Raw genomic sequence first — 24,885 nt, 5'->3', positions numbered from 1 at the left:
GGCAAAGGTTTTTTATTGCACAGTTTCACTTCACCAAGTAATGACGCCAATCATGTGACCAAAAGAAAATAATAATAAAATGTCAAAAATTATCAGTGTTGAATGTAAAAGAAAATATTTATAAAAAAAACATGGTAATTATATAATGGCTGGCTTGTTGATCAGTTCTAAGTAGAAAATGTCTTTTTCAAGTGAGCAGCTGATAAAATATCAAAACAAAATAATTCTTTAAATTAAAAAATACTAAATATTTAAAATATGATTTTAGTGTCTTAATTGTGTTTCAGAAACTAAGTTGAGAGAAAAGTAGAAATGGAAAAGAATTGAGAAATACAGTAAACTGACCTTGAATGAGGGTGTGAAAGAAGAAAACTGTGGAGTGCAGGAAAAAAGAGAGAGGCGACCCAAATGAAACTGAAGAAGAAGCCCAGAGATTATTATTATTATTATTAATATTATTGAAATGAATTATGAAAAGGGGAAAATTAGAAGATAATTAAAAAAAGAAATGCATACCTTATCCAAGAGGAAGGGCATATACTATGGTTATTCTCGTCTTCTCCTCCACAGAAGAACCAACCGTCACTCACGGCTGGCTCTAACTTTCAACTAACAATGGCTTGTGTTACTCCACCATCACCTTTCTCTCTCCACTTCTCAACCTTTTCTCTCAAACCCAAACCCAAATTGAAACCTCATTCTCTTCCTTCTCTCTTTACCAAACCCCGAAAATTGACCGTGAATTCCATCGACGTCTCCAAGGAAGACACCACGCCGTCGCCGTCGCCTACGCCGACGCCGGAGCCGGCGCCCGAGGCGGAGAACTTGGACCCTCGGCGGCTGGAGGAGAAATTCGCGGTTCTGAACACTGGCATCTACGAGTGCCGGTCGTGCGGGTATAAATACGACGAGGCGGTGGGCGATCCTTCGTATCCGATTCCCCCGGGGTTTCAGTTCGAGAAGCTTCCGGACGATTGGCGGTGTCCCACGTGCGGAGCCGCACAGAGTTTCTTCGAGAGCAAGAGCGTTCAGATCGCAGGGTTTGCGCAGAACCAACAATATGGACTCGGGGGAAATTCCCTCACCTCGGGTCAGAAGACCGTCCTTATATACGGCTCTTTGTTGCTCTTCTTCGCTCTCTTTTTGGGCGGTTACTTCCTACAATAGTTTCTCTTCAACTCGCCTAAGGTAACTTTTTGTTTATGTTGGATTGGATATGTATTTATCGACGAAGGGTTATGTGAATGTATGTATGTATTGTATGTAGTCACTACTCAATGAGAAGAATGTGCTCTTTATCTTTCTTTCTTATTGTTTTCGATTCAAGCTAGCACACGCTTTTCTTGCTTTGGATGAGTTATACAATTCGTTTAATAATGTATCAATCAAATACCACGTTCTTATCAAATAATCTTAAAAGGTGTGATGAGTGTTAGTAGTTCCTTCTTCGATGGTAGTGCAAGCTTGGGATTTGAGTTGTGACTCATAGCGTTTGTTTCCTTGTTGTATAAGATCTTGTAGAATTTGATTGCTTAGTAACACTTTCTCAAGAGGATACCGAATTGTACTTGTTTATTTCTACAGGGTTTTTATTTTTAATGATATATCAAGCATCGTAATTTTTTTTTTCGGTTGATTAATTTGCAGTGCATCATCGTATCAATTTAATAATTCTGGGAAATTATAAATAATTGTTCTCGATGATTCTTATTCATATATCTCTTCTTATATAAAACACTGGCAGGACCAGCAAATCTTGTGCTTCCGAGTCCACATCGCGATCAGAGAATGGTTACCAGAACAACAGAAATTCGGATAAATTTGAAATAATTTTGTTAAAATAAATCTAAAATAAGTACAAGACTTTGTCAACTAGTATATCGGATACTTAAATTACCGATAACATTTACTTTTTCAAGTATTTTACTAATTTCAATTCTTTAAATGAGATATATCCTACATTTTTTTTTTTTATAGAAAAGATCAAGCCTAATCTCTAATTTAATTTTAACAAGATAACCAGAGTGTAACATGTAAAATTTTAATACTTCAGTTTTATACAAAAATCGTTTTAATAATTCAATAAAAGGAAATTTATTTAAATTAAAACTAGGTCGATCAAATTACTTCTTCAATTTTGGTGTAAAATCAATCCAATCAGACTATCGTCTGTTGACTTCACCGAAATAGAGACAAGAATAGGAATAATATAAATCAGTTTACACTAATCCAATCATAACTCTTAATTCTACCAACTTTTACCTCAATTGCACTCTAAATTATATCAACAATTAATTTTAATTGATTGACACATTTTACAGTGTACCCATTTTAACTCTTAATTTTGAAAAAAAATATATATAATCTAACAAATCTAATTTTTCAACTACAAATTTACGATTGTCTATTAAAGTTGGGTGTAGTACATGATAATACAAGTGCCACTGAGCGCAGCTGGATTTATACATGCTACCCTACACAGCAATTACAAGTTTATACAATATTTTTTAGTATTTGTTTAGAACTTGAAAAGCAAGAACATTGTGAATATACTATAGCACTCCCACCTTTCCAACTGCCCGTGTCTAGTGAAGCCAGAACAAAATTCTTTGCAGGCTGCAGCACCTTCACAGCAGAAAATTATTTAAGTGCTATCCAAAGCTTTGATAAGCAATTGTAAGCCTATCGCATTGCATTTCGATGGCAAATGATTTCCGTACTATGGCATTGTTGAACGGATGAGTACCAATTTGAGGAACAACCCAAGGAATAGAAGAGGGCACTTCGGTGACAAGGCAAATAAACTCCACAACAATCACTATTGATTCCCGTGCTCTGGCATATCTTGGGGTTGCCGACTTCTAACTTGGTACACCTTCTTCATGTGCTTATTATCATAAGCTCCACCAATTGCAACTTCTTGATGCCTAGCATATATTCCGTTGGTATCAGGTGCTCTAGTAATCCAATTTGGAGGTGGAATAGGAGGACCCACAAATTGCTGTTGCAGATTAGTTGTTGGTCCTGAATTGGGTGGCCTTGATAACATTACCACAGGAGTCTTTGGTGGAGGTACCGCATATGGTCTTGGTCTTGGGCCATCCTCCATTGTGAAAGTATGGAACCCAGTTCTCCCGTTGTAGTAATGCTGTTCATGATGCTGTGACCTATCCTGTATCCTAAAATTCTGTTTGTCACTGTGTCCACCATTGGACGAGACTGGATATCTAGGCCTAGGCATCATCCCCTGGTGATTGTAATGATGTCCGTAATAACCACTTGTGTCCTCGGCATAATATCTACCAGGTCCAGAGGGTCCTGGTGATCTAAGCACCCGGTTCATTGCATGATGGCCTGGAAGCGGCTCTGTGAATCCGTATGTTGCGTTATTTGGCTTAATATTAAGGGTGTTCTTCACAAGACGATGTGCTGCTTCTCCCAGTTGAGGCCCAGCCATTGCTCCGTGTAGTTGCGGTCTGTTGCATGCATCATACAAGAAAGGTAAGAGCTCTAACAAATGTATGTCTTTGAGCGAGTGATAAAGGCCATATTTAATACAAGAAAAACTTCACTGAGAACTTATCAATCCACTTAATATGGAACTTTCTATTATCCCCTAAGACAATTGCTTAAAGTAAATATTTATAATTTCCTAAAAAAAAATTGTCCACATACAGCAGTGAGTAATACCAGTACCAGAACCGCATTGAACTTTAATGTCACCAGCAGCGGGGGCCTATTTATCCATACACAAATAATATGTAAAATTATCTAATTACAACTCAGGAATAGATTCTAACCTTTCTCTGCCATGACGCCGACCACTATTATCTTCGTGCCATAATACAGGAAAAGGTTTAATATCAATGGCTTTTAATATCTGCAAACATAACCAATGTCAAAGTAAATGAGAACTATACATAGATATTGAAAAAACTAAACAAAAATATAATATTTGTCCCATCACTTAATGTCTAAGAGAGGTCAGAATACCAACCTTTTTGGGCATTTGTACACCATTGGGAGGTCTTGGAATATGTCTATGTTTACGAGGATTAAGATAGGTAATATTTCTGAAATTTGAAACACTCAACATGAGTTCATCCATTGATTTTAAAATATCAGGAAAGTGTAAAAGAAAAAACTTACAAAACTTGATTAAACTCAATGTCTTGCAATCCCTTGATGGGAGAGGATACAACGGTTCTGAGCACATTTCTTTCATACAACCAGACGTGTCCATTCATACCATCACTGCTATCAAAGATTCCAAGACAATTACCAAACATATTTATGATTTCGACTGGTGACTATTACCAAACCATATTCACTAACCTAGCACTTGGGTCAATCGGTACAGCAGGTCTGTCATGCAGAGAGAATTGACAAGAATATTGGTAGTACGATAAGATAAACGGAGCCAAATTATGCGCTCTGTTGACATAAAGCAAATCAAGCATCTTACTATTTCGGAGCTGTTCCTCCACCTGCACATAAAAAATCTGAATGAAATTAAGCGCACCCAGATGCAAAACTATGATTCAAACTAACAGTTGTAAAGTTCAGGACTAAAAATTATAATGTTAAAAGTATCCAGCTCGAACAAACAGATTCCAGCAAAGTGTCAGGGATAATTGTGCAAAAGAAACAGTACTAACAGAGGGTTATCACTTAACAATCAACTTCTTAGACTATTTATTCTTTGATGCAATTTCAAGTCCAACAATTTTGGACCAGTAATCTTTTACAGTTGGTCACAAACGCAATGGACTAGAAAAGTAAAAATGAAAAACAATTCCGGACCGTTAATGTGCCTTCAAGTTTGCTAGTGGCAGAGAGCAATTTTTTCTCATCAATGAATGGCAACTTGGCAACGCCCTGAAAAAAAATGCAACAGTAAACTTAACCCCCATTTTAATAAAAAAATTAAATCACAGACCACTATATTTACCTGCCATGCAAATCGTTTGCCATTCATATCAATCTCAAAGTCTGTCCAAAAAAAAAAAAAGATCTGTCAAGAAAGCAAAACAAGTAACTCTAGAAACTTTTAGATATAGCAAAATAAGTCAATAACAATCAGGTGATCTCACCAGCAGGGTAAAATTCAAGAATAGGTGATGAAGGATCAGTCATCAAATCCCTGTACTTTTCAGGCAGTGCACTTGAACTGTGTAACAAGAACTTAATTAGCATCAGCACAGGATGCATGATATGATAGATCTAATGACAGGAAAGAAGAAGAAACCTTGATGCAGGTAGGGTCCCCATTAGTTGATCAAATGGCTTAAATGGTTCTCCCAAAAAAAAAGTTATCTCCAGATCAGCTAGATCTTTAAGATCAGAAGCAAAAGGAGCATAATGGTATGGGTAGTACCTGAATGAACAAAATAATGAAAAATATTGAAGAATATTAATGGGATGATAATTTCAACAAAATTGAAGGGGTCTCAGAAATTTTCTTCAATATCTTAAAGCCACTCAAACATAAAAAAGGCAGTATCCCAGCTCTAAAGGCCTCCAGTCCATATTATATATTAATAATTCCTTATAAAATCATGATTAGAAGTTCCTGCTACAAAATATCTTTGAAGCTCAATAGCTATGAGCAACAATACAAGGTTCCAACAGAATATAAAGATGCAGGAAAACTTGCTAAAAGAATATATCTGAAGCAAAACACTCTTCAAGCCAGACCAAAGTGTAATAGTACAATACATCTAACTACAGTGCTGAGAAGGTACACAAGATAGTATAACTCACAATGAGGAATAATTGTCGCACAACACAACAAAACAATGACCATGCCTCCATTCTACTAAAACTGTGTATGGTCACTGGTACAAACATTGCTTTGGGTGCACCACAATTAAATGATTACTTAAACAAAAAAAATTTACTAATAAAAAGTTAAAAACGATGATATTTAATTACTTAAGAAATAATGTCCATGTCTTGCATGATAAAATGCATTTAGAACTCATGGTTAGCATCATATAGGAAGTTGCACTTAATTAATAGTAGCCTAGGAAATATTCTCCACTGAGTATATTAAGAGATTATATATGGGTGATATGCAGAACCTATATATAGTACATTCTACTAAATCCAAACACTCAATCCTTTAAGGGATCAGGCCAAGGGTGGGGATATTTTCTCGGTATGAGTTTAAAAGTTAGTTTTTCACCAAAACTGATTACAGTATAACATTATGCAGAGTTCTTAGAATTTGGCCAACTAAAACCCCATAAAACTATGCATGTAAGGTGAGGATTACCCAAGCTTAATAAGCTTTTAGTTAACTCATATATCAAGTTGACGTGGGATGAAGCACCACCCTTGGAGCTGAACTTAAGGCAGATCCCAAAGAAGCCATGATTACAGTGGGTTAAGGGTGACCGTAATCAAGGAAGCTTTCCAACATAAATGAACCAGATTATCAATCTACAAACAGAAAATAGCAGGAATGGGTTCAAATATAATATATTAGCTAGTGAAAGATCAACTAACCATTGCCATGAGCAGACACCCTGGTAGTAATACCGACAAACCCAACAAAGGCCTTCTACATATTTCAAGACCTATGAGGAAGACCAAGACAATCAGCTATCTTCTATGAAAACCATAAATTATAAGGGTTGGGTAAAAATAGCCATCAACAAGGAGAAAACAAAATTAAATCCAACACACCACGAATCAATTCATGGGGACAAATATTCAACCAGTGTGAGGCCCTCAATCCCTCATGAATAGAACATATTGAAACACAGGCAGATAATAACATCAAGATTTCAAGACACATAAACGGGATGTGCCTAACATCATTTAAAAAGAAAATTGTAACAATGTGAGCCTAGTGCACCATTTAAAAAGAAAAGGAGTAGTTTAGGTGTTCTTTGGTTTGAGAAAATTGTTTTCTATTTTTATTTTCTGTTTTCACTTCTACTTACAAAAAAGCCACCTTCTTTTCTCTTTGTTTCCTTTTTAAAAATTTCATATATGAAATAGTGAAAAAAAAAAAAAAAAACTTTCAAAAACAGGAAATCGTGTGAAAATATGGCAACATTTTTGTAATTAACAGTGAAAACAGAAAACACTTTTACAAGTAAACAGGTCTTCATAAGCTCATTTAAGGAGTTTCTGAAAGTTAAATATGTTATTGTTGATAATATGATAGTCAAGTTTTTGCATTGAAAAACTTTTTTAAGCATTGAATTTGTAAATTTGAAAATTTTTTCCATTATAACCCATGACTGTATAGAATTAAAGGTAACAACAAATAATTCCAAGAATACTGATAGCACATACTGTATCTTTTTTTATTTTGTCGGTCTCCTCCAGATCCAAAGCACCAAATTTTTCTGCATAATACCTTTCCTTGTATCCAGGCTCCCCTAACTTAACCTAAAAAAATAACAAACACTATGTAGTTAATAAAAATTCAGATTTCACGTGGTATGGAATAGGCTAAGTATCCTATTCAGGGATCACTCTTGATATAGATTATATCTGACCCAAACAAATACATGACTTCTAAGTTCCAACATCTTTTTAGCAACTTCCAAAAAACAAAAGATACATTTAATTTAAAAAAGAAAATTCTAGCTGTGAAAGTGATCGTTCTCATCAGCTGTTCCACCACTAAAAGAGAACACAATGAAGTTGTTTCACGTACTACCCACGCACTTCTGTTTTAAATACCAACGGAAAAAAAAAGAACTTATATGTATAAACTCTTCAACATGGCTACTAAAATTTATCAGAATTCCCCTCAACTCAGCTGGTTAGTCATAAATGCAACAAGGCAAACTACAAGTAATTCCAAATACTGCAGTTTACTTCCCAAGATTGCCAAAGTAGTAGAACTTATAGGATATAAAAAAAGAGGTATACAAGTATAAAACCCTTCAACATGGCTACTAAAATTTATCAGAATTCCCCTCAACTCTACTGGTTAGTCGTAAATGCAACAAACTACAAGTAATTCCAAATACTGCAGTTTACTTCCCAAGGTTGCCAAAGTAGTAGAACTTATAGGATATAACAAAAGAGGTATAACTTACCTGTTATATAAAACTATTAATTATACAGAAGAATATATGTGTACATACAAAACTAGCACAAGTGAAAAACAAGAACATAATAACATTCATAACTATTTAAGAATCTTAGAGTTACTACAAGCTTTACAAGGCTTCCTATGAAGAATTTTAAGTGTAGAAAGTGGGAACCATGTCACCCACGGACCAGCTGGCCAGAAAGATTTTGTGCGGAACCACAAACCAGAAGACAACAGAAACAAATAGCAATTGCAGAAGCAACCCTCCCAGATTTCATTCACACATAAGCAGATGAACCCAAAATTCAATCACAAAATGACACACATCACAGCAAACGTCTAATCACACAAAGGTTGCTATTGGAAAGCCAACTTAATAGTGACCAGTTTGGGGAAGCTTTAATTACAGCCTTGAGGAGGTGTGTTTAGTCTCACAATTGCCTGAGAGAAATTACTTAAATAAAACTTGGCCAATCCTAATCTTATACGCTTGTTTGTGAAATTGAATTAGACCTTAAATTTAAATTCTTAAAAAGGTGAAATTTTACACAACCCCAGCATATTGTGTTCTGAGCTGGAATTATGGTATGCCTTATCATAACTCTATGTGAAAACTAACCACCCCTCACAACCCACAGACACGCTAACCTCAATGTATTTTTGGGAAGCCACTAGAATTTCTGTGGTTTGGGGTCCAGAAAAGTGCAGTAGATTCCCAAACACAAGTTTAAAATGTCAGTAAGAAATACTAAATTCAAGCAAACACTAAAGAATTCGAGAAATAAATAGTAACTAAACCTTGTCCGAAACAGATGCTCGTGGTTCTTCAGGCATTTCTCCTCTTGCCCTAGCTCTCATCTCTTCATTAATTTCTGTAGCCTTAAAACACAATCAAATCAAAAGTATAGCATATCAGGAAGTAAAATTCAAAACCATATTAAAGAGAAATATATATATATATATATATATATATATATGTGTGTGTGTGTGTGTGTGTGTGTGTGTGTGTGTGTGTGTGTGTAAAATTATAAATAGTAGACTTGGTAAAAGTACAAAGGATAAATCATATGCACAAGTAGAGTTTAAATCATATCATTCATGACTTTAAATGATATGAAACAGTGTAATTTAGAAATGTGTTAAGTCTACTTCCCAAATAACTTAATTTCAAGTCAATTCAAATAGGAAGAAAAAATCATGGATGATGGCATAAAATTACGATCTCTCAGTGAGAAATTTTAAACAGTAAAAATAGGCCAATAAAATAGAATGCAAAATGGAATGGAGTGAAATGAAGATTTTTCCTCATCAATATTAACAGAAGAACTTTCTTACTATGTATCAAGCAAACTATACCATCTCAAAGTACAGAATCATGAAAATAAGCAGATACCGCTATTATTGAATTTGATTGGCTGAAAACTCCAAAGGGTTCAGAAGTTTAAGAATCCATAATAATTATCCCTTCCAAAGAGGGATAGTCAATACGTAGAAATAACAATACCTGTTGAATGCGAACTCGTTTCTGAAATATTTGATCTTCATGAACAGCAACAGACTGAATAAAATGTTCCACTCTCTCTAAGAAAACCTGAAATATTCAATGATATTCATATTACAATTTACAACACCAATTTAAGAACTAAAAACTCCAGATAGATGACTTAAGAGATAAGACAATCAGTTGAAGGAAGATCATTGCTAAAAATGATTCTGTCACAAAATGACAAACACTACTTAACTGAATTTAAGAAAAAAAAAGTGAGAAACTTACCTCACCCCCTTCAGTAAGATAACCACCCATGGCAGTGAATTCCTTTCTATAAATATGCATCAACAAGTTGACAGCCCCCTGAAACGGTAAAAAGATTATCAAAGAGAACAGGTATAGAGCAGGATATGCAGGTAAAGAGCATATGCATAAGTTAAGCAGGTTCAATTAAAAATTATGTAGAAAAAACTAGAACCATATAGCACTGGCATACTTTTTGTTTCATGTTACTCCTCAATATAGCATGGTGCCTTCCAAATGCTTACCTCACGTATTTCTAATGTTGGCATGTGCGGAAGAAAGTCATTGCCAACAAAGAAGCATAGAAATACAAAATCATCCACTATGCGTTCAAAGTCAATCTCAAAAGGAGGGTTGGGGATCTCCATTTCATATTGCAAATATTCACGCAGCACCCAGATGTTAAGAAACTGTACATACAAGATTTTAGTTTCAAACTAAAAATCAGCAGAAAAGAAGAATGAATATCCAGCCTAACATGCTGGGTTGCAATATCAAACCTGATATTTCTTCTTGTGAACTGGGGTATCATCAACTGGATTCCAGTCCTCAGCTTTCTCACCTGGCTTACCACGACAATCAGCTGCAAAATGACCAACTTGCCCACACTGATAGCACTTGTCCTGTTGTCCAGGGAAAGTAATTACCTGTTCACTCATGTAATTAGTCATCAAGGCAATCCATTGGGATCAATGATCCAAAATCACATAGACAGTTTGTACACTGAAAACTAACCTCCCTCAATATGCAGAAATGAACCTCATGTGTGGCTAAGGCCAACATAATCAAATCAGCATCCTGAATTTAAAGATCATAGCAATGAGATCACCATTCAAAAACTAAAGATAAATACACCAAGCTTGGATAAAATGAAAAATTCTAAATCAGACAAAAACTCACCAATCCATACAAACAGTGACGAGTATTTGGATTAAATCCAGGAAGGTTACGTTGTGATCGTATGTATTCCATTATTTTATGTTCTCCCTCACCAGGAACATTTGAATCAGAAAGTATAACCTTCAAAAAAATACCCAATGTAGCTCCATAGATAAATATATAGAAAAAAATATTCTGAAAACAAGATATATACAATATGAGAAAAGAAAATAAACAGGATTAGTCCTCAAGGAAGGAATGTGCAGTATGGAAGAGATCAAGGGAGCAAAGAATAAATATGATAAGGTCAACCTTTGTATTTATCCAGCCAGGGTTGTAATTTAATCTAGTCTGTATATAATACTGAAGAGCCACTGACAACACTGCCATAAAAGGAGTGCCAGGGGTAATGACATTTGAGTCATAGGTCTCAGGCTTGTCTTTAGAAGACAAGAGTTCCATCTCACCCTCAAATTCTTCCCTGAGTCTTTCCTTTTCAGCTTCCTACAACATCACATTGTACTCAATTTTTGTAAGAGAAATAGCAGGAGATCATAGTAAATAGGAGTATGTTCATATTCTTACAGCCTCAGCTGCATCTTTTGCAGCTCGGAAACGCCGTGATCGTTGCTGGTTCATTTTGGCTCTTGGTGCAACACCGTCTAATGGTGCAAGAAAAATACATATGGAAAAAATGTTAGGAATGAGGAAGTGATTCAAAGTTAAATCACACATACAATAACATAACATTACAGACAAAAAATTACAGCCTCTCAAAATTCAGACAGTTCTAGTTTTCCATATTGGCTATTCTGTTTTACAAGCGCTTATCTGAATCTTTTACCTGAAAAAGATTTGAACGAGGAAAGTATACCATACAAAAATGTGCCAAGTAGCCAATCATTGAAAAGAAATAGAATGCTTAAAGGGAACAAAGTTAATGGATGTTTACAGAATTCTTTAGCATGATTTCTAAGCTTTTGACATAGAGATACCAAATATCTTGGATTTATAACTTAAAGGAGCTGGCTGGCAGATCCTCCATGACGAACAACTATGATCCAAATATATAATATTTATCCAATTATTCCTAAAACATACAGGGTAGGATTCACACATTCCATAAATCCGCACAATGAGCATACTTTTGGGACATCGACCAAAACAAAATAGTAATTATAATCGTTGTCATCACAGATTAATCTTCATTGACATATTGTTTACTTAATCAATGGTATCAATCTTATTTCCTCCTTAAGTATCAAATAAGATTAAGCATAGGTAAAGAATTAATGCATTGATATCGGATTTGCATTCTTATCCAATATGATAAGCAAAGAAAAATGCATGTCTTGGTGTTCCATAGTACCACATTGATAAGAAATGCAATGGTGAGAAAAAGCTACATACCAATTGCGAGATAAAGAAGCTTCCTTGGGCGAACCAATGAAAATAGATGGTCAATGTAGTCAAACATTATTTTGAATACATCTTCATAGGTAGCAGGTGCCGGCTGCATTTTAAAGATTAATCAACAAAAAACACTTCCGCTTAGACAAAAAATAGAAAAGCTACAAAGTCTAGTCAACTTTGTATAAGGTTTCACTCTGCTCATATAACTATGCATGATGCTATATCTTCAAAATGCTCCAGGAGCTCAGTTTGCAGAGCCTCTAAATGCAACAAATTCTAAAGCAAGTTTTCAACAATCAATTGACGAACATGACCTCAATATCAATCCATACGAAGACTTGGAATGCGAACTTGAAACAGAAATCTTACAAGCTCACTACCGTAATTCTCCGCTCCTTTGCTTATTTCTATTAGGTTATATGTCTACTGACTTTTTTTTAACCAATGAAGAAGACATTAATGCTATTAACAGAATAACAGGTCAATCGGTTGCAATATCGGAGTCACGAAAACAGAATAACGGATTGAATGAAAGTAAGGTGAAGCGAAGCATGTACCTTGCCGTCAGGATGAAAACAGGGATGAATGATGCCGTTCATGTCCAAGTACAAGTTGTCGAACTCCATGCCATTAGGATTAGGTTTAGAAACATCAACAGTGCCGTCGCCGCCGGCGGTGTCCTCCTCCACAACGTCGACGATCGAGAGCGGGTACCGATCCGCGAGCCACCGGTAAAACGCTGGCACTCCCATATTTCCGGCTCGCTTCGGCCCGGTTCGGAAACACGAGAGAGAGGGAAAAAATTATTATGATAAAAATCAACAATAGAGGGAGATCTATGTTGCCGTTTAATGTACGGGCGGCTGCGGTGGCCGCCTTATTTTATGAGACCAAAATGCCCCCGTTTAGGAGCGCCCTCGTCGAACCGGTGGCACAAGTTCGGTTTTGTATGCTTCAGTTTGAACATTAAACCGTAAACATCTCTATTATTTTAATTATTTTGAAAAATATCTCCTCTTGTCTTAATTTTAGTGTTAAGAAAAAAAAACTAGCATTTGTTACTTGCATAGAAAAATATTTATTTACTGTAAGTTAGTTTTGTAAAATACTGTAAAATCTATTTTTCCTAAATAAACTTTCAAAGGGTTATATTTTAGAAAAAAAGATTTCCTTTTTCTCCTAACGTCATCCCTTCATCTCCATCTTTGAACCTTTATTTCTCACCTCTCTATTTGCTCGTTTGTAAAATTGAGACTGTAGGATGTTCTTCATGATAAGGCCTTCGATCCCTATCGACCAGTTTCTTGTTTAAGGTAAGTCAGTTTTTTTTCTACAGTGCATGCAAGTCTTCTTTGCTTACATATGCCCTTTGATTTCCATTTTGTATTTATTCTAATCGATGATTGTGTGGGCACAATCACATTATTTTCCGTTGTCTCAGGTTGAGGTTGAACTTCCACGAGTTTGAATGTGCTTTGGGGCTCTCAGAGTTCGAGTTTATCTTCGAAGGTAATGGAAGCTAAAACTTCAATTATTATGTGATGAATTTCATGTGGTTTTTTTTTATTTGGAATAAATATTGGTTTATGTGATTTGTAGCTCTAACGGTGTTAGTTTTATTTAGTCTTTGTGAGTTTAAGAGGATCCATAAATTTGCATGTTTTAATATGTGTGTTAGAAAATCTTGGGGCTTTCTATAGTACGAATTGCATATGTGGTAATTTTGGTTGGTTTGAGTTTTTTGACACGAGATTAGTGTGTTTGTAACTTGTATGAAGCTTGAAATGAGTTTTTGTTCTTTTGGCGCTGTCAAAATGCATAATTTGCGTTTTTGCATTATGTAAACTCTCTAGGCAAGCCTACTACTCGTTGAGCGAGTGACAACACTAATTTTAACGGAGAGTTTGACAAAATTAATTTAACCAAGAGTTTCTCCCATTGGGCGAGCAATTCTATCGCTGAGCAAGTTGAGTTTTCTTACTCGGAGTCATCTTGGAAAAAATTGAATTCCCGCTTCATTAAGCATCGAATAGAGCTGAAATTTTTACAATAGGTCCTAGACATATTATGCTTTGTTTTGACCGTTAGGATCTTTGTTTGAAAGTCTATAATGAGAGCAGTTTTTCTTGTAAACTTCCTGTAGAATAGGTTGTTGACAAATTTGACCTTTGTCACTTGTTTAATACATAACTTTTTTTTATAAGTGTTCAATTAGGTTGATTCTTTTCGCATTGATTAATTGAATAAGTTATCTTTAATTTAAGTGTAAGAACATAATTTTTGGAGTTTTGTACAAGCTGCAGTTTTATTTTTAAAAATCCCGACAAATTTTGCATGTGTTGTTAAGTTCTTATGTAATATACTTGGTGATTATGCCAATATTTGGGGATAATATGAACTTTTGGAATATAATGATGTGTGAAATTGTGATGATGATGACCTTATCAATGGATATGTGTGTTGAATATTGATGATATAATGGACAAGACTTATTAAAATTCGAACTAAGAATGATGAATGGATTTTTAAGGGAAATCCTTTTAAAGTATGTGTGCTTTCGTGTGCATTGATGTAGGGACTCATAATTTGGAATCTTATCCTAAAACTCTACTAATCATTCAAACTCATGTAGAGGAGAATGAATTAGGAGTAGAGAGTAAAGAGTAGCAGGAAGTCCTGGTTGGAAGAACCATTTGTATTTCTAGGAACCTGTATAGGATTAACCTTATGGGTGAAAATTATCCATCATAAGTGCCAAAGCTTCCAAGTATTTCTACACCAATGCTTGTTATCAAAATAATTGAGTGTAATGAGTTTTTTATGATGTGGCTTGTTGCTTATGATGGTGTGAAATACTCGGCTCCCTAAGATGATTTAATTTATGGTTAATGGAATATTTGCTTTTATATTAGCTTACTCTCTCTCTTGTGTGTGTGCTTATTGTGTTGTTGTTCTTATTTTGTAATGATCACCAATATTTGATGTAAGCATATGATGATTTAAGTGTTGGCTCCCTTGGCGATGGTCTTAATAATGTAGTTGTTTAGATTTAGTTAGCATTTTGCTACTTGTTATCTTTTGAAAAACTCTATAGTTATCGCTTAGAGTTTGGAACCTGAACTGATTAAAATGTTAATTATATAAACATGTTTATCCTATTAACATACAATTTAAAATTCTATTTATTTCATATTTTGTTGAAGTAACAAAATTTTGGTTTAATTATTAGGTCTCGAATTGGACCATTGGTTTGTGTTTTTTCTGTGTTTGTGCTCTAACTAGCTACTAACAATTCTTTATTTCGTTCTTCCTCATTGTTGACGATTTTTCATTTTGTTCTTCCTCATTGCAACATTAATTGCAATTTCTCATCATTGTTTCTCTTAAAAATAGTTGGTCTTCTATGTGATTGCCAATGTTCTTTTCTGTGTTTCTTTTCTCTTTTCGTGATTTCAAGTTTCTATATTTTGTCGAAGACTTAACCTCAAGTTCATTAGATCTAGTTTATTTTCTTTACTCCATTTTTAGTTGAAGGCTATATAGATCTAAAAAGTAATTATGATTAAAAGTGGTCTTTCTATAAATGGAGTTTCAATATTTTATTATTAAAATATAGTTTATAAATAAAAAAGGTTATTTAGTCGAGTTTCATCCTATAATGATCATCAATTCTCTAAAACTATTCTCTTCCCTTTTTCTAACTAAGTTTATGATCATTATGTTTATCTTTTTGAAGATCAAAGACCGTCACAGAAATTCCGACATACTAATCTTAGCCGATTAAAATTCTATTTTAAGTTAATTAATCTTTATCCTCCTTTTAAATTCTTCACTACAATGATTAAGTCATCCAATAATTCAACTAGTGATCATCTTTAGACAGATTTATATAAATCTAAGAAACAAACTTAGCAAAAATTATAAAAAAATATTGCTACCCAAAGTTTTGGAATTAATAAAGTGGAAAATAAAATTTACCTCATAGTATTCTAATTTTTTCATTTCACGAGAAAATGTTTCTTTTTTTCATTTCAAAAGATAATGCTGATATAAGAGGACATGCATTCGAGGTTACTTAGAGTTTGGAACCCAAACTAATTGAAATGTTAATTATATAAACATGTTTATCCTATTAACATATAATTTAAAATTCTATTTGTTTCATATTTTGTTGAAGTAACAAAAGACCATGTATAGCATATTGTAATCTTTTATAGTTCAATTATTGTTCTTGGGATGTGACTTTGTGTAAGTAGATGGTTATACGACAAGTGCATAATCTCTGAGTCTAATTCAAAACATGGTTTTTTTGGATAACATTGTTAAGTGTCTCTGATAATTATATGATTTGATTTGTACATGATATTAATTTGAGGTTAAGTATGTTTTTAGTCCCTGAATTTTGACCCAAAATTAGAATTCGTCCCTGTCTGAAATTTCAATATATTTTGGTCCCTAAACTTTAAAAAAGAATGAATATAGTCCTTTTAACTCAATTACGTAAACTTTTTTTGAAGTGTCGAACATATTTCTCAGTAGATATTGAACCAAGAATGTGTCAAATAGTGTAGAAAACTCCAATGCTAATATGAAAAGCGTTCGACACGTCAAAAAAAATTAACATAATTGGGTTAAAAGGACTATATTCATTCATTTCTAAAGTTTAGGGACCAAAATATATCGAAGTTTCAGACAGGGACGAATTCCAATTTTAAGTCAAAGTTCGGGGACTAAAAACATACTTAACCCTTAATTTGATGATGAGTGAAATGTGAAAAATGTGTAATTCAGTGGAATTACAATTGTTAAAATGTATGCTTACTTCAAATTATTGTTACCTTACCTTGCTTATGTGGTTTTTGTTGTCTTAATTTCATGATGATCGTGTAAGAATAAAACTCATTGAGATATGTGAAAAAAGTATGCAAATTTTATAATTATCAAGAAGATGTCGAGATCGTAAAGCATGAATCAAAGGAGGAAATACTTCTTCCAACATCATGTGTTTTTAAAATCAACAAATCTCCAAAAGGTTGAATTATAGATAGTGGTTGTACAAATCACATGACTTTTCAAGGAGCTCAACAAATTAAATATTTTCAAAATAATAATTGAGAATGGAGAATAACTTCCTATGAAAAGTACGAAGAACAATTTCATTCATGTATCAAAATAATTTTTGAAGTCTTATATATTTTTCAGATTACTCAAAATTTGTTAAGTGTTGCTCAAATATTAGAGAAATGTTATAAGGTCTCATTTGAAAACAAACTTTATGTGATCAAAGATGCTAATGACCTAAAAGTATTCAAAGTTTATATGAAAGACAAAAGATTTGCTTTGGATATGATGAAAAGGAATTGACTACAAATGAAGAAAATACAAAAGAATGATCAAAATCAAAAGAAGATGAATATCTCTTGAAGAAGTTTGACGTCCAAGTGAAGAAAATAGATGAAGACCCACATTTTAACATTCATCAGAAGTCCAATGTCACATATACATATATATAATTTCTACCCTAATGACCTTCTCTATAAAAAATTCCATTAGTAGTATTAGAATTGATGATCTATCACGATAATTGTTTAGACAGTTATAATAACAACACCATACCCACAACAATAATAATATAAGTAAATATCACCGTATACAGTTGAGAAAAAATATATCATATAAAAAATGTTTATTATTGAAAGAAAATTATTGCGAATAATTCAAATGTTAATTTAAGTTTCATATCAAATAAAAATGACAAAATTAAACCTACTGTAAAAAAAGAAAAAGACTTATTAAACAAAATTACATGTAATCTCCAAATAATAGTCTTCTCTATAAAAAAAATCTCAACAATAATAAGGATAACATAATCTCTTAAGATTATCATTCACTCAAAACATCAATATTTAAAATTCTGCTTATATTTAAATAAAACTTTAAAAGTAAGGATTATATAATTGATAATTGTTAATTGCTATTGGTGTTTGAATTTAAGTAACGTGTTAGGCATGGGTTCGTCGAAAATGTGGCAATGTGCTGTCTCATCATTATCTTTCTTTTATTGTAGAGCCTGCAACACAGTATTGTTTTTAAATAATTATTGGTATTATTAGCTGTTTCGAATCTGTGCCTTCGAAAAAAGCCAAGATGGAGTAATTATTATGTATATAAATATATCACTAATTAAACATGTGAAAGTTTTATTATATATATATATATAGAGGCTTAATTAAGTTTTAAATTTATATATAAATTTCAATAATTTTAAGTAGGTTTTTATTAAAAGAATGATTTAATGGGTGTTTAATTTCATATCTAAATATATGATTAAAGAGATTATTATTGTTATTTTAGTCTTTTAAGTTAATTAGTATTATTGGGAATTACATTCTGAACCTATTTTTTCATAATCCAAACCTTTTTACTTAGAAAATTGTTTTCTAGTAATCAAAATCACCTTAAGAAAATTCAAGAATTTTTTTTTCTTCTGTAGACACAGAACATCTTTAATTTAAAGAAATACTTGTCACTAAACTTTTGAATCAAAACAAAATTATATTAAATTTTTTTAGACCATATTACATTTTATTAAAATTTTTACATTATTAAAAATAAAATTTTAACCGATGCAGCATAAATGTTTTTAAATTAATATACTTTTACGTGTTTTAGTGTAATTAACGATATACGATGAGTAATAAAAATAAAAACGTAATATAGTTGACTAACTTAATTAATATATTATATTAAAATAAGAGATTTCAAATCTGATTGCGATTTGGAAATCGGTGGGCAAATTTTCATCATGTCGTGCTCGATCTTTATCGAAACCTGGCCATGCCCATCGTTTTGGCCACACACATCAAAATATAACAGTTGCATTAATATAGGTTAATTTAAAAATGTTTTTGAATTTGAGTTGAGTGATGTTGTAAGTACTAATTAGAGATAACCAATTTCATAATATAATAAATTTCATTTTATAAATTAATTTTGTGAGATTAAATTAGTTTTAAAATTTTATTTTTAACATAGTATTAGAATTAATTTTATTTTACAAACTGATTTTGTAAAATTTTAAGTTTCAAAGTTCACTTCTAATAAAGAATTCAATATAAAAGTGACTAATTAAGTCTTTTCTATTTTATGAAAACTATTATCATTGCTACTATTAATTAAGCAACAAAATATTTGATACAAAGTAATTAAGATATTAAAAAACTTAAATATATTTCTATTGTACATAAAATTAGAAGTTCTGGTTTTGGTTTTGGTTTTGGTTTTGGTTTGCACGAACAAAGGCCTTCAACTATTTTTTTTTTCTTAATAATCTTGATACACGCCAATTCAGAAATAGGGTGAATTTGACTATTTGAATTGTTTATTATTATTATAAAACTAAGAAAAACGCTGTAATTACGTGAAAGATACGAATTCATGAGTTTCTTAGGGAGTTCTCACGTATCATTTTTTTTTTTGGGCATAATAATGACCAATAAATTGCTTTCGCGATTACAATAAATGAAAATTGAAATGAAAATATAATTAAAACAGTTCGTAATGTTTATATAATTTACTTTAAAAGAAAAATCTCAGGTGGACATTTAAGGAAGCGAATCTGTTCTTGTACTTTGATGTGATTTTCGAAAACAGTGTTGGAAATTTGAAAGAAGGAACAAAAATTACAAAGACTTTAATAAAGAAGACAAAAATAACGACCAAAAAAGACAGTGTGTGCGTGAGAGAGAGAAATTAAAATATGTGTGTGGTTGGATATTAATGAACGAGTTTCATTGAAATTCTCGTCCTCTTCAGGTATATAAGAAGTCTCTGTTCATCTTTCTATGAGAAACAAACGTTGTTTGGATAAGGTTGTACTGTGGTGGTGACTCACTCTGGTGAGCCTCGCAATAGCATTGTTCTTACCAACTTTAATCCTTCTATAGTTTTGGCTTTCTATTACCCACAATTCTGAACTCCTTTTTTCTCACTCGTGTCTATGTTTTTGGTGTTATTTTTCATACACTTTTCCTCGCTTGAATTAGATACCAGAATTTTATGTACCTTACTGGTGGATTCATGATAGAGTGCTTTAACCCTGTCATTGAATTTTGATCTTCACGTTTAAACTTCAGGGCTTAATCTACTTATTTTATTTTTTCTACAAATTTCTTCAATATTTTTTTTGTCATAAGTAGATCGATTCGTAACACTTGAACAAGAATTCCAGGTTTTAATATTTCTGAAACATGAGTTCAATAGCAGGATAATTTTCTAGGTCAATATGAGGCTTGAACTATTTTCTTTTATCTGATTCTCCGTTTTTTTACTAAAGGGGTCATGATCTGTTTCTTTTTAGTATAACAAGAAAGATAAAACAAATGTAATTGCGATGCATTCTGAATGGAAAGTTGGGAATTCTTGATCTGTTTTTTTACTCACAGGATAAATCAACTCGGCTAAAACTAGTTGGATATTTAGTTTATGACGATGAGGATTCTTTCTGTTTTTAATCACCGAATCTTTGAGCCATTTTTATGATTTTGCAGTGCTTTGGATAACTTAACATGGCGGTTGAGAAGTCAAGCATTGCAAAAGATGTGACTGAAGTAAGTCGCGTTCAACCCTGTTCTTTTGTCTTTAGCTCACAGAACGTCTGAATTCATTTTTGGAACATGCAGTTAATCGGCAAAACTCCATTGGTATATCTCAACCACATCGTCGATGGTTGTGTTGCCAAAGTTGCTGCGAAGCTAGAAATGATGGAACCTTGCTCCAGTGTCAAAGACAGGTATATATATTTCTTCATCCTATGATGTAACTTTTGGTTTCATGCTTCCCTGTTTATGCTCATAACATCCTTGTAGAAATGCTTAGATTAATAAAAATTTGGCACAGATGTTGTATGATTGATGCCAAGTTTCTAATGGCATGCAACAATGTGTTTCAGAAAACTTATGTAATAAAATCATGATTTTTTTTATTTTCCTACAGGATAGGATATAGCATGATTGTAGACGCTGAGCAGCAGGGACTCATCAAACCGGGTGAAGTTAGTTCTTGCTTTAGATTGTTCTCTCCTTGTATATTTGGATTCATGTTTGATACCAATCTTTCATATTGCATCAAAGCTTCACTCTGATTATTCTTCCCAATTTGATTCAGTATTGTATGAGTAATTGTTTAATGCTTTTTGATATTCAAACTTATTATTAATCTGGTTTATTGTTGTTCATGTTATTAGAGTGTTCTCATTGAGCCTACAAGCGGAAACACTGGCATTGGTTTGGCATTCATGGCAGCTGCTAAGGGTTACAAACTTATTATAACCATGCCTTCTTCAATGAGTCTTGAGAGAAGAACCATTCTAAAAGCTTTTGGAGCTGATTTAGTTCTCACAGACCCCGCCAAGGGTATGAAAGGAGCTGTTCAGAAGGCAGAAGAGATACGGGAAAAGACTCCAAATTCTTATATGCTACAGCAATTTGAAAATCCTGCAAACCCAAAGGTATTGTGTCAATACTCTTTGTTTGAAAAACCAGTTGGTTGATGAGTATTCAACATTCTCTCATTTTTCCTATTCTTAGATTCATTATGAAACCACTGGACCTGAGATCTGGAAGGGCTCAAGTGGGAAGGTTGATGCTCTTGTCTCTGGGATTGGAACGGGAGGTACAATAACAGGTGCTGGAAAATATCTGAAAGAGCAGAACCCTGATATAACGGTTAGGCTTTTAATTTTCTCATAGTGTATGAATTAGTCTTTCTAGTGTTTCCCCTGCATTGTTTATGATTTTCACACCATTTTTTTTACTCAGCTATATGGCGTCGAACCAGTAGAAAGTCCAGTACTGTCCGGAGGAAAACCTGGTGAGTATACTGAGGTTCCTTAAATTTTGAACTGTACTATGATGATGTTTTATCTCCGTGGTTCTTTTCTTCCATTGCCGTGCACAAGTTTTGGCTTCTGAAACTGAACTCAGTACCAACATCACTTTCTGTCATGTCAATGTGGATATGCTTTGTCGTTCACCATTACTGCACTAATAATGTTATTCATGCATGTCTTTAATGAGCATTTGTGTGTTTGATGTCTTAGATTCTCATTCTATCGTTCCAAAATTAACAACAACAAGAAAAATCTATATCCTACTTTTTTTTTGGTTTTATATTTATCAAATGTCTGTCTCCTTTTGTGTACATTTTCCCTGATACACGCATGGTTGTTGAATGGATAAAAGGTCCTCACAAGATTCAAGGAATTGGTGCTGGCTTCATCCCTGGTGTTCTGGACGTTGATCTAATTGATGAAGTTATTCAAGTAAGCAACAAACCTTTTTTATAGTTTATTTGTGCTTAATAAACAGTTTTGTGTCATGTAAGATAATCTGGTGTGTCTCTAGTCTTACAACCGATATTTTTGTTCTTTAAGAGTACATTAAATTGAAGGCTGGAAGTGTATTAATTCACTTTTATGGAGGAAGCATCGCTAACTGAATGCCATGATAATTTATCCATGCTTTCTGAAAATACAAATAGTAACTTTCGTATTTGGTTGTGATTTCAGATTTCAAGTGAAGAAGCTATCGAAACTGCTAAAATACTTGCTTTGAAGGAAGGTTTGCTGGTAAGTTCACATTAAAGATAGACTGTTTTTTCAGTGGTGTTACCTCTTCTCATGTCTTGACTTTGATTATGTGCATCATCTTCTGTTAGTAGCATCCGGTGGAGACAGTACTTTTATTGCTATTTTGTTTGTATTATAAACATTGCAGGTGGGGATATCATCTGGTGCTGCCGCTGCAGCTGCAATTAAGATAGCAAAGAGGCCAGAAAATGCTGGAAAACTCATTGTTGTAAGTTTGTCTATTGTTCACCTAGCATAAAATTTTCTTTGGTGAATATCATTGTTAGTTCACTATAGATTCAATATAAATGTGTTCTAAGATTGTCAGAATAGTTGCGTCTTTAATTTTTGATCCTTGACAAAAACTTGAGTTTTAGCTTTCAGAAATATCCCATTTGGTTGTCATAGATGCAGTTGAGTGTGTGTATTCCATCACTGATAATCTTGTTGAAAACCTGTGTAGGTGGTTTTTCCAAGCTTCGGAGAGCGTTATCTATCATCTGTGCTATTCGAATCTGTGAAGCGAGAAGCAGAGAGTCTGGTCTTTGAACCCTGAATACAAAGCCAAATTAGTCTTTTAGTGCTCGTGTAATAGTCATTTGATGCTTCTCAAGTTGCATTCTCTCTTCGGCTTATGTATTTATTATTTTTCCAAATCTTGAAGTTAAAAATGGGCTTGTGTTTGGTTGTGAAATAAGATTCAATAGTAGTAACAGAAGTTTGCTGGAATTTCAAACTTGTCCACAATTATTCATCACTTGAAGAGAATGATATCAAGTACGAGTTTTAGTTACTACTTAAATCCGGTATTTCAATGTTAATCTAATAAAACACTCGGAACTAAAATAAAATTATATGAATTTTTTGACCCAGGCTTAAACTGTTTATCCCAGACGAATATACATAATTTTGAATTTTAAGTAGTAAAACTTTGAAGTTTACATGGTAACTTCGTTTGTTGTATAACCTAAAACATACATAATTTTGGATGGTTCTTACAACTTACATTTTCTCTCATTCATGTTAATAACCGGTTTCTTTGCCCTACAACATGGACTTGGAAGCTAAGATAATAAAGACTGATCCTTTATGTGTATAATGAGAATAAGAATGATTGAAGAATCCAATTTCATTTCAATATTATTACTCAATTACAAACCTCAAATTTATTAAAATTCTCACTTTTCACTTCATTTCCTAATTTTAACAAATTTCTCAATTACAAAGCTCACATGTAAAATTAGGGCTCATCACATAAAAATTTTAAGACTAAAATTGGAAGGGGATTTTCACTTTTCACTTAATTTCCTAATTTTAACAAATTTCTCAATTACATAGCTCACATGTAAAAATAGGGCTCATCACATAAAAATTTTAAGACTAAAATTGGAAGGGGATTTTCACTTTTCACTTAATTTCCTAATTTTAACAAATTTCTCAATTACAAAGCTCACATGTAAAAATAGGGCTCATCACATAAAAATTTTAAGACTGAAATTGGAAGGGGCCGCGCGTACGCAGGCCCCCACTGCCACAAATTATGATGTAGGCTCTCCCACTTGGGGAGACCTTAGGGTGGCACCCTTCCTAAGTGCAATGGAAGTCACCAACCTAGGCCATGGGCCTTATTGATCACCCATTGACCCCATCCAGGTAAGTATGTTCAAATGTAGCCAGTTGCTTCTTATTTATACAATGCTGTCAACTGTAATGACTATAACTTGAGCGATGTGGGACTTGGTCTCACTCTGTCTCAGGAAAACCATTTACATGAACTTGAGAGAAACATACAGAGAAACCTGTTTCACCAATTCCACACTACAAATTTGAAAGGAATGTGTGTGTTCCATGAAATAACTCACATACGAGCACATCAGCATATCCATAAGAAATATAATAGAATCATTGTCCTTTTTGTTTCTTCTTTCTTTCGTGTTTCCCATAAGCATAACCTTATAAGACTTTTATCATTCATTAAGTACAAGTGAATCTTCTCATTTCCTCTTCTTTTTTATGTAAGATTTGCCAGATTCATGGCATAACATATGTGATTCGAAGACATTGCTCTGATTCTTCAATTTGTCTGTACCCATCGCAAACAAACGGTTCGAAGTT

The 24,885-nt window shown here is 33.3% G+C and overlaps 3 protein-coding genes and 1 non-coding gene across 5 annotated transcripts; 2 read left to right on the top strand and 2 right to left on the bottom strand.

The window, feature by feature from the left end:
- Window positions 1-510: 510 nt before the first annotated feature.
- On the top strand, window positions 511-1,311 carry LOC114187723 (rubredoxin). Its single transcript, XM_028076045.1, has one exon. It carries the CDS (start codon window positions 616-618, stop codon window positions 1,165-1,167), a length of 552 nt encoding a protein of 183 aa, XP_027931846.1. The 5' UTR covers window positions 511-615; the 3' UTR covers window positions 1,168-1,311.
- Window positions 1,312-2,375: 1,064 nt separating this feature from the next.
- LOC114187716 (5'-3' exoribonuclease 4-like) lies at window positions 2,376-12,895 on the bottom strand. Its single transcript, XM_028076038.1, has 22 exons — window positions 12,701-12,895; window positions 12,141-12,243; window positions 11,316-11,392; window positions 11,043-11,234; window positions 10,752-10,871; window positions 10,587-10,649; window positions 10,352-10,498; window positions 10,097-10,261; window positions 9,834-9,911; window positions 9,564-9,650; window positions 8,858-8,938; window positions 7,309-7,404; window positions 6,511-6,581; window positions 5,249-5,377; window positions 5,094-5,170; window positions 4,952-4,992; window positions 4,804-4,878; window positions 4,336-4,487; window positions 4,150-4,254; window positions 3,998-4,073; window positions 3,801-3,880; window positions 2,376-3,476 (listed from the first exon to the last, which is right to left on the bottom strand). Exons 1-22 carry the CDS (start codon window positions 12,893-12,895, stop codon window positions 2,819-2,821), a joined length of 2,868 nt encoding a protein of 955 aa, XP_027931839.1. The 3' UTR covers window positions 2,376-2,818.
- A 6,951-nt stretch (window positions 12,896-19,846) lies between these two features.
- Window positions 19,847-23,506, top strand: LOC114186530 (cysteine synthase). 2 transcript variants are annotated; one of them, XM_028074456.1, is made up of 11 exons: window positions 19,847-20,041; window positions 20,693-20,752; window positions 20,825-20,934; window positions 21,138-21,195; window positions 21,388-21,651; window positions 21,731-21,868; window positions 21,962-22,013; window positions 22,385-22,464; window positions 22,711-22,770; window positions 22,919-22,999; window positions 23,234-23,506. In XM_028074456.1, exons 2-11 carry the CDS (start codon window positions 20,711-20,713, stop codon window positions 23,324-23,326), a joined length of 978 nt encoding a protein of 325 aa, XP_027930257.1. In that variant the 5' UTR covers window positions 19,847-20,041; window positions 20,693-20,710; the 3' UTR covers window positions 23,327-23,506. The 2 variants fall into 2 exon arrangements, with proteins under 2 accessions (XP_027930257.1, XP_027930258.1); XM_028074457.1 differs by having other exon boundaries at window positions 19,935-19,958.
- A 764-nt stretch (window positions 23,507-24,270) lies between these two features.
- On the bottom strand, window positions 24,271-24,431 carry LOC114189268. The gene has a single exon (XR_003605586.1). It is a non-coding gene; the product is annotated as a U1 spliceosomal RNA (small nuclear RNA).
- Between the last annotated feature and the right edge of the window lie 454 nt (window positions 24,432-24,885).

This window comes from Vigna unguiculata, chromosome 6 (genome assembly GCF_004118075.2).
Source record: "Vigna unguiculata cultivar IT97K-499-35 chromosome 6, ASM411807v1, whole genome shotgun sequence".
NCBI lineage: Eukaryota > Viridiplantae > Streptophyta > Magnoliopsida > Fabales > Fabaceae > Vigna > Vigna unguiculata.
This window is presented reverse-complemented; position numbering and strand designations above follow the sequence as displayed.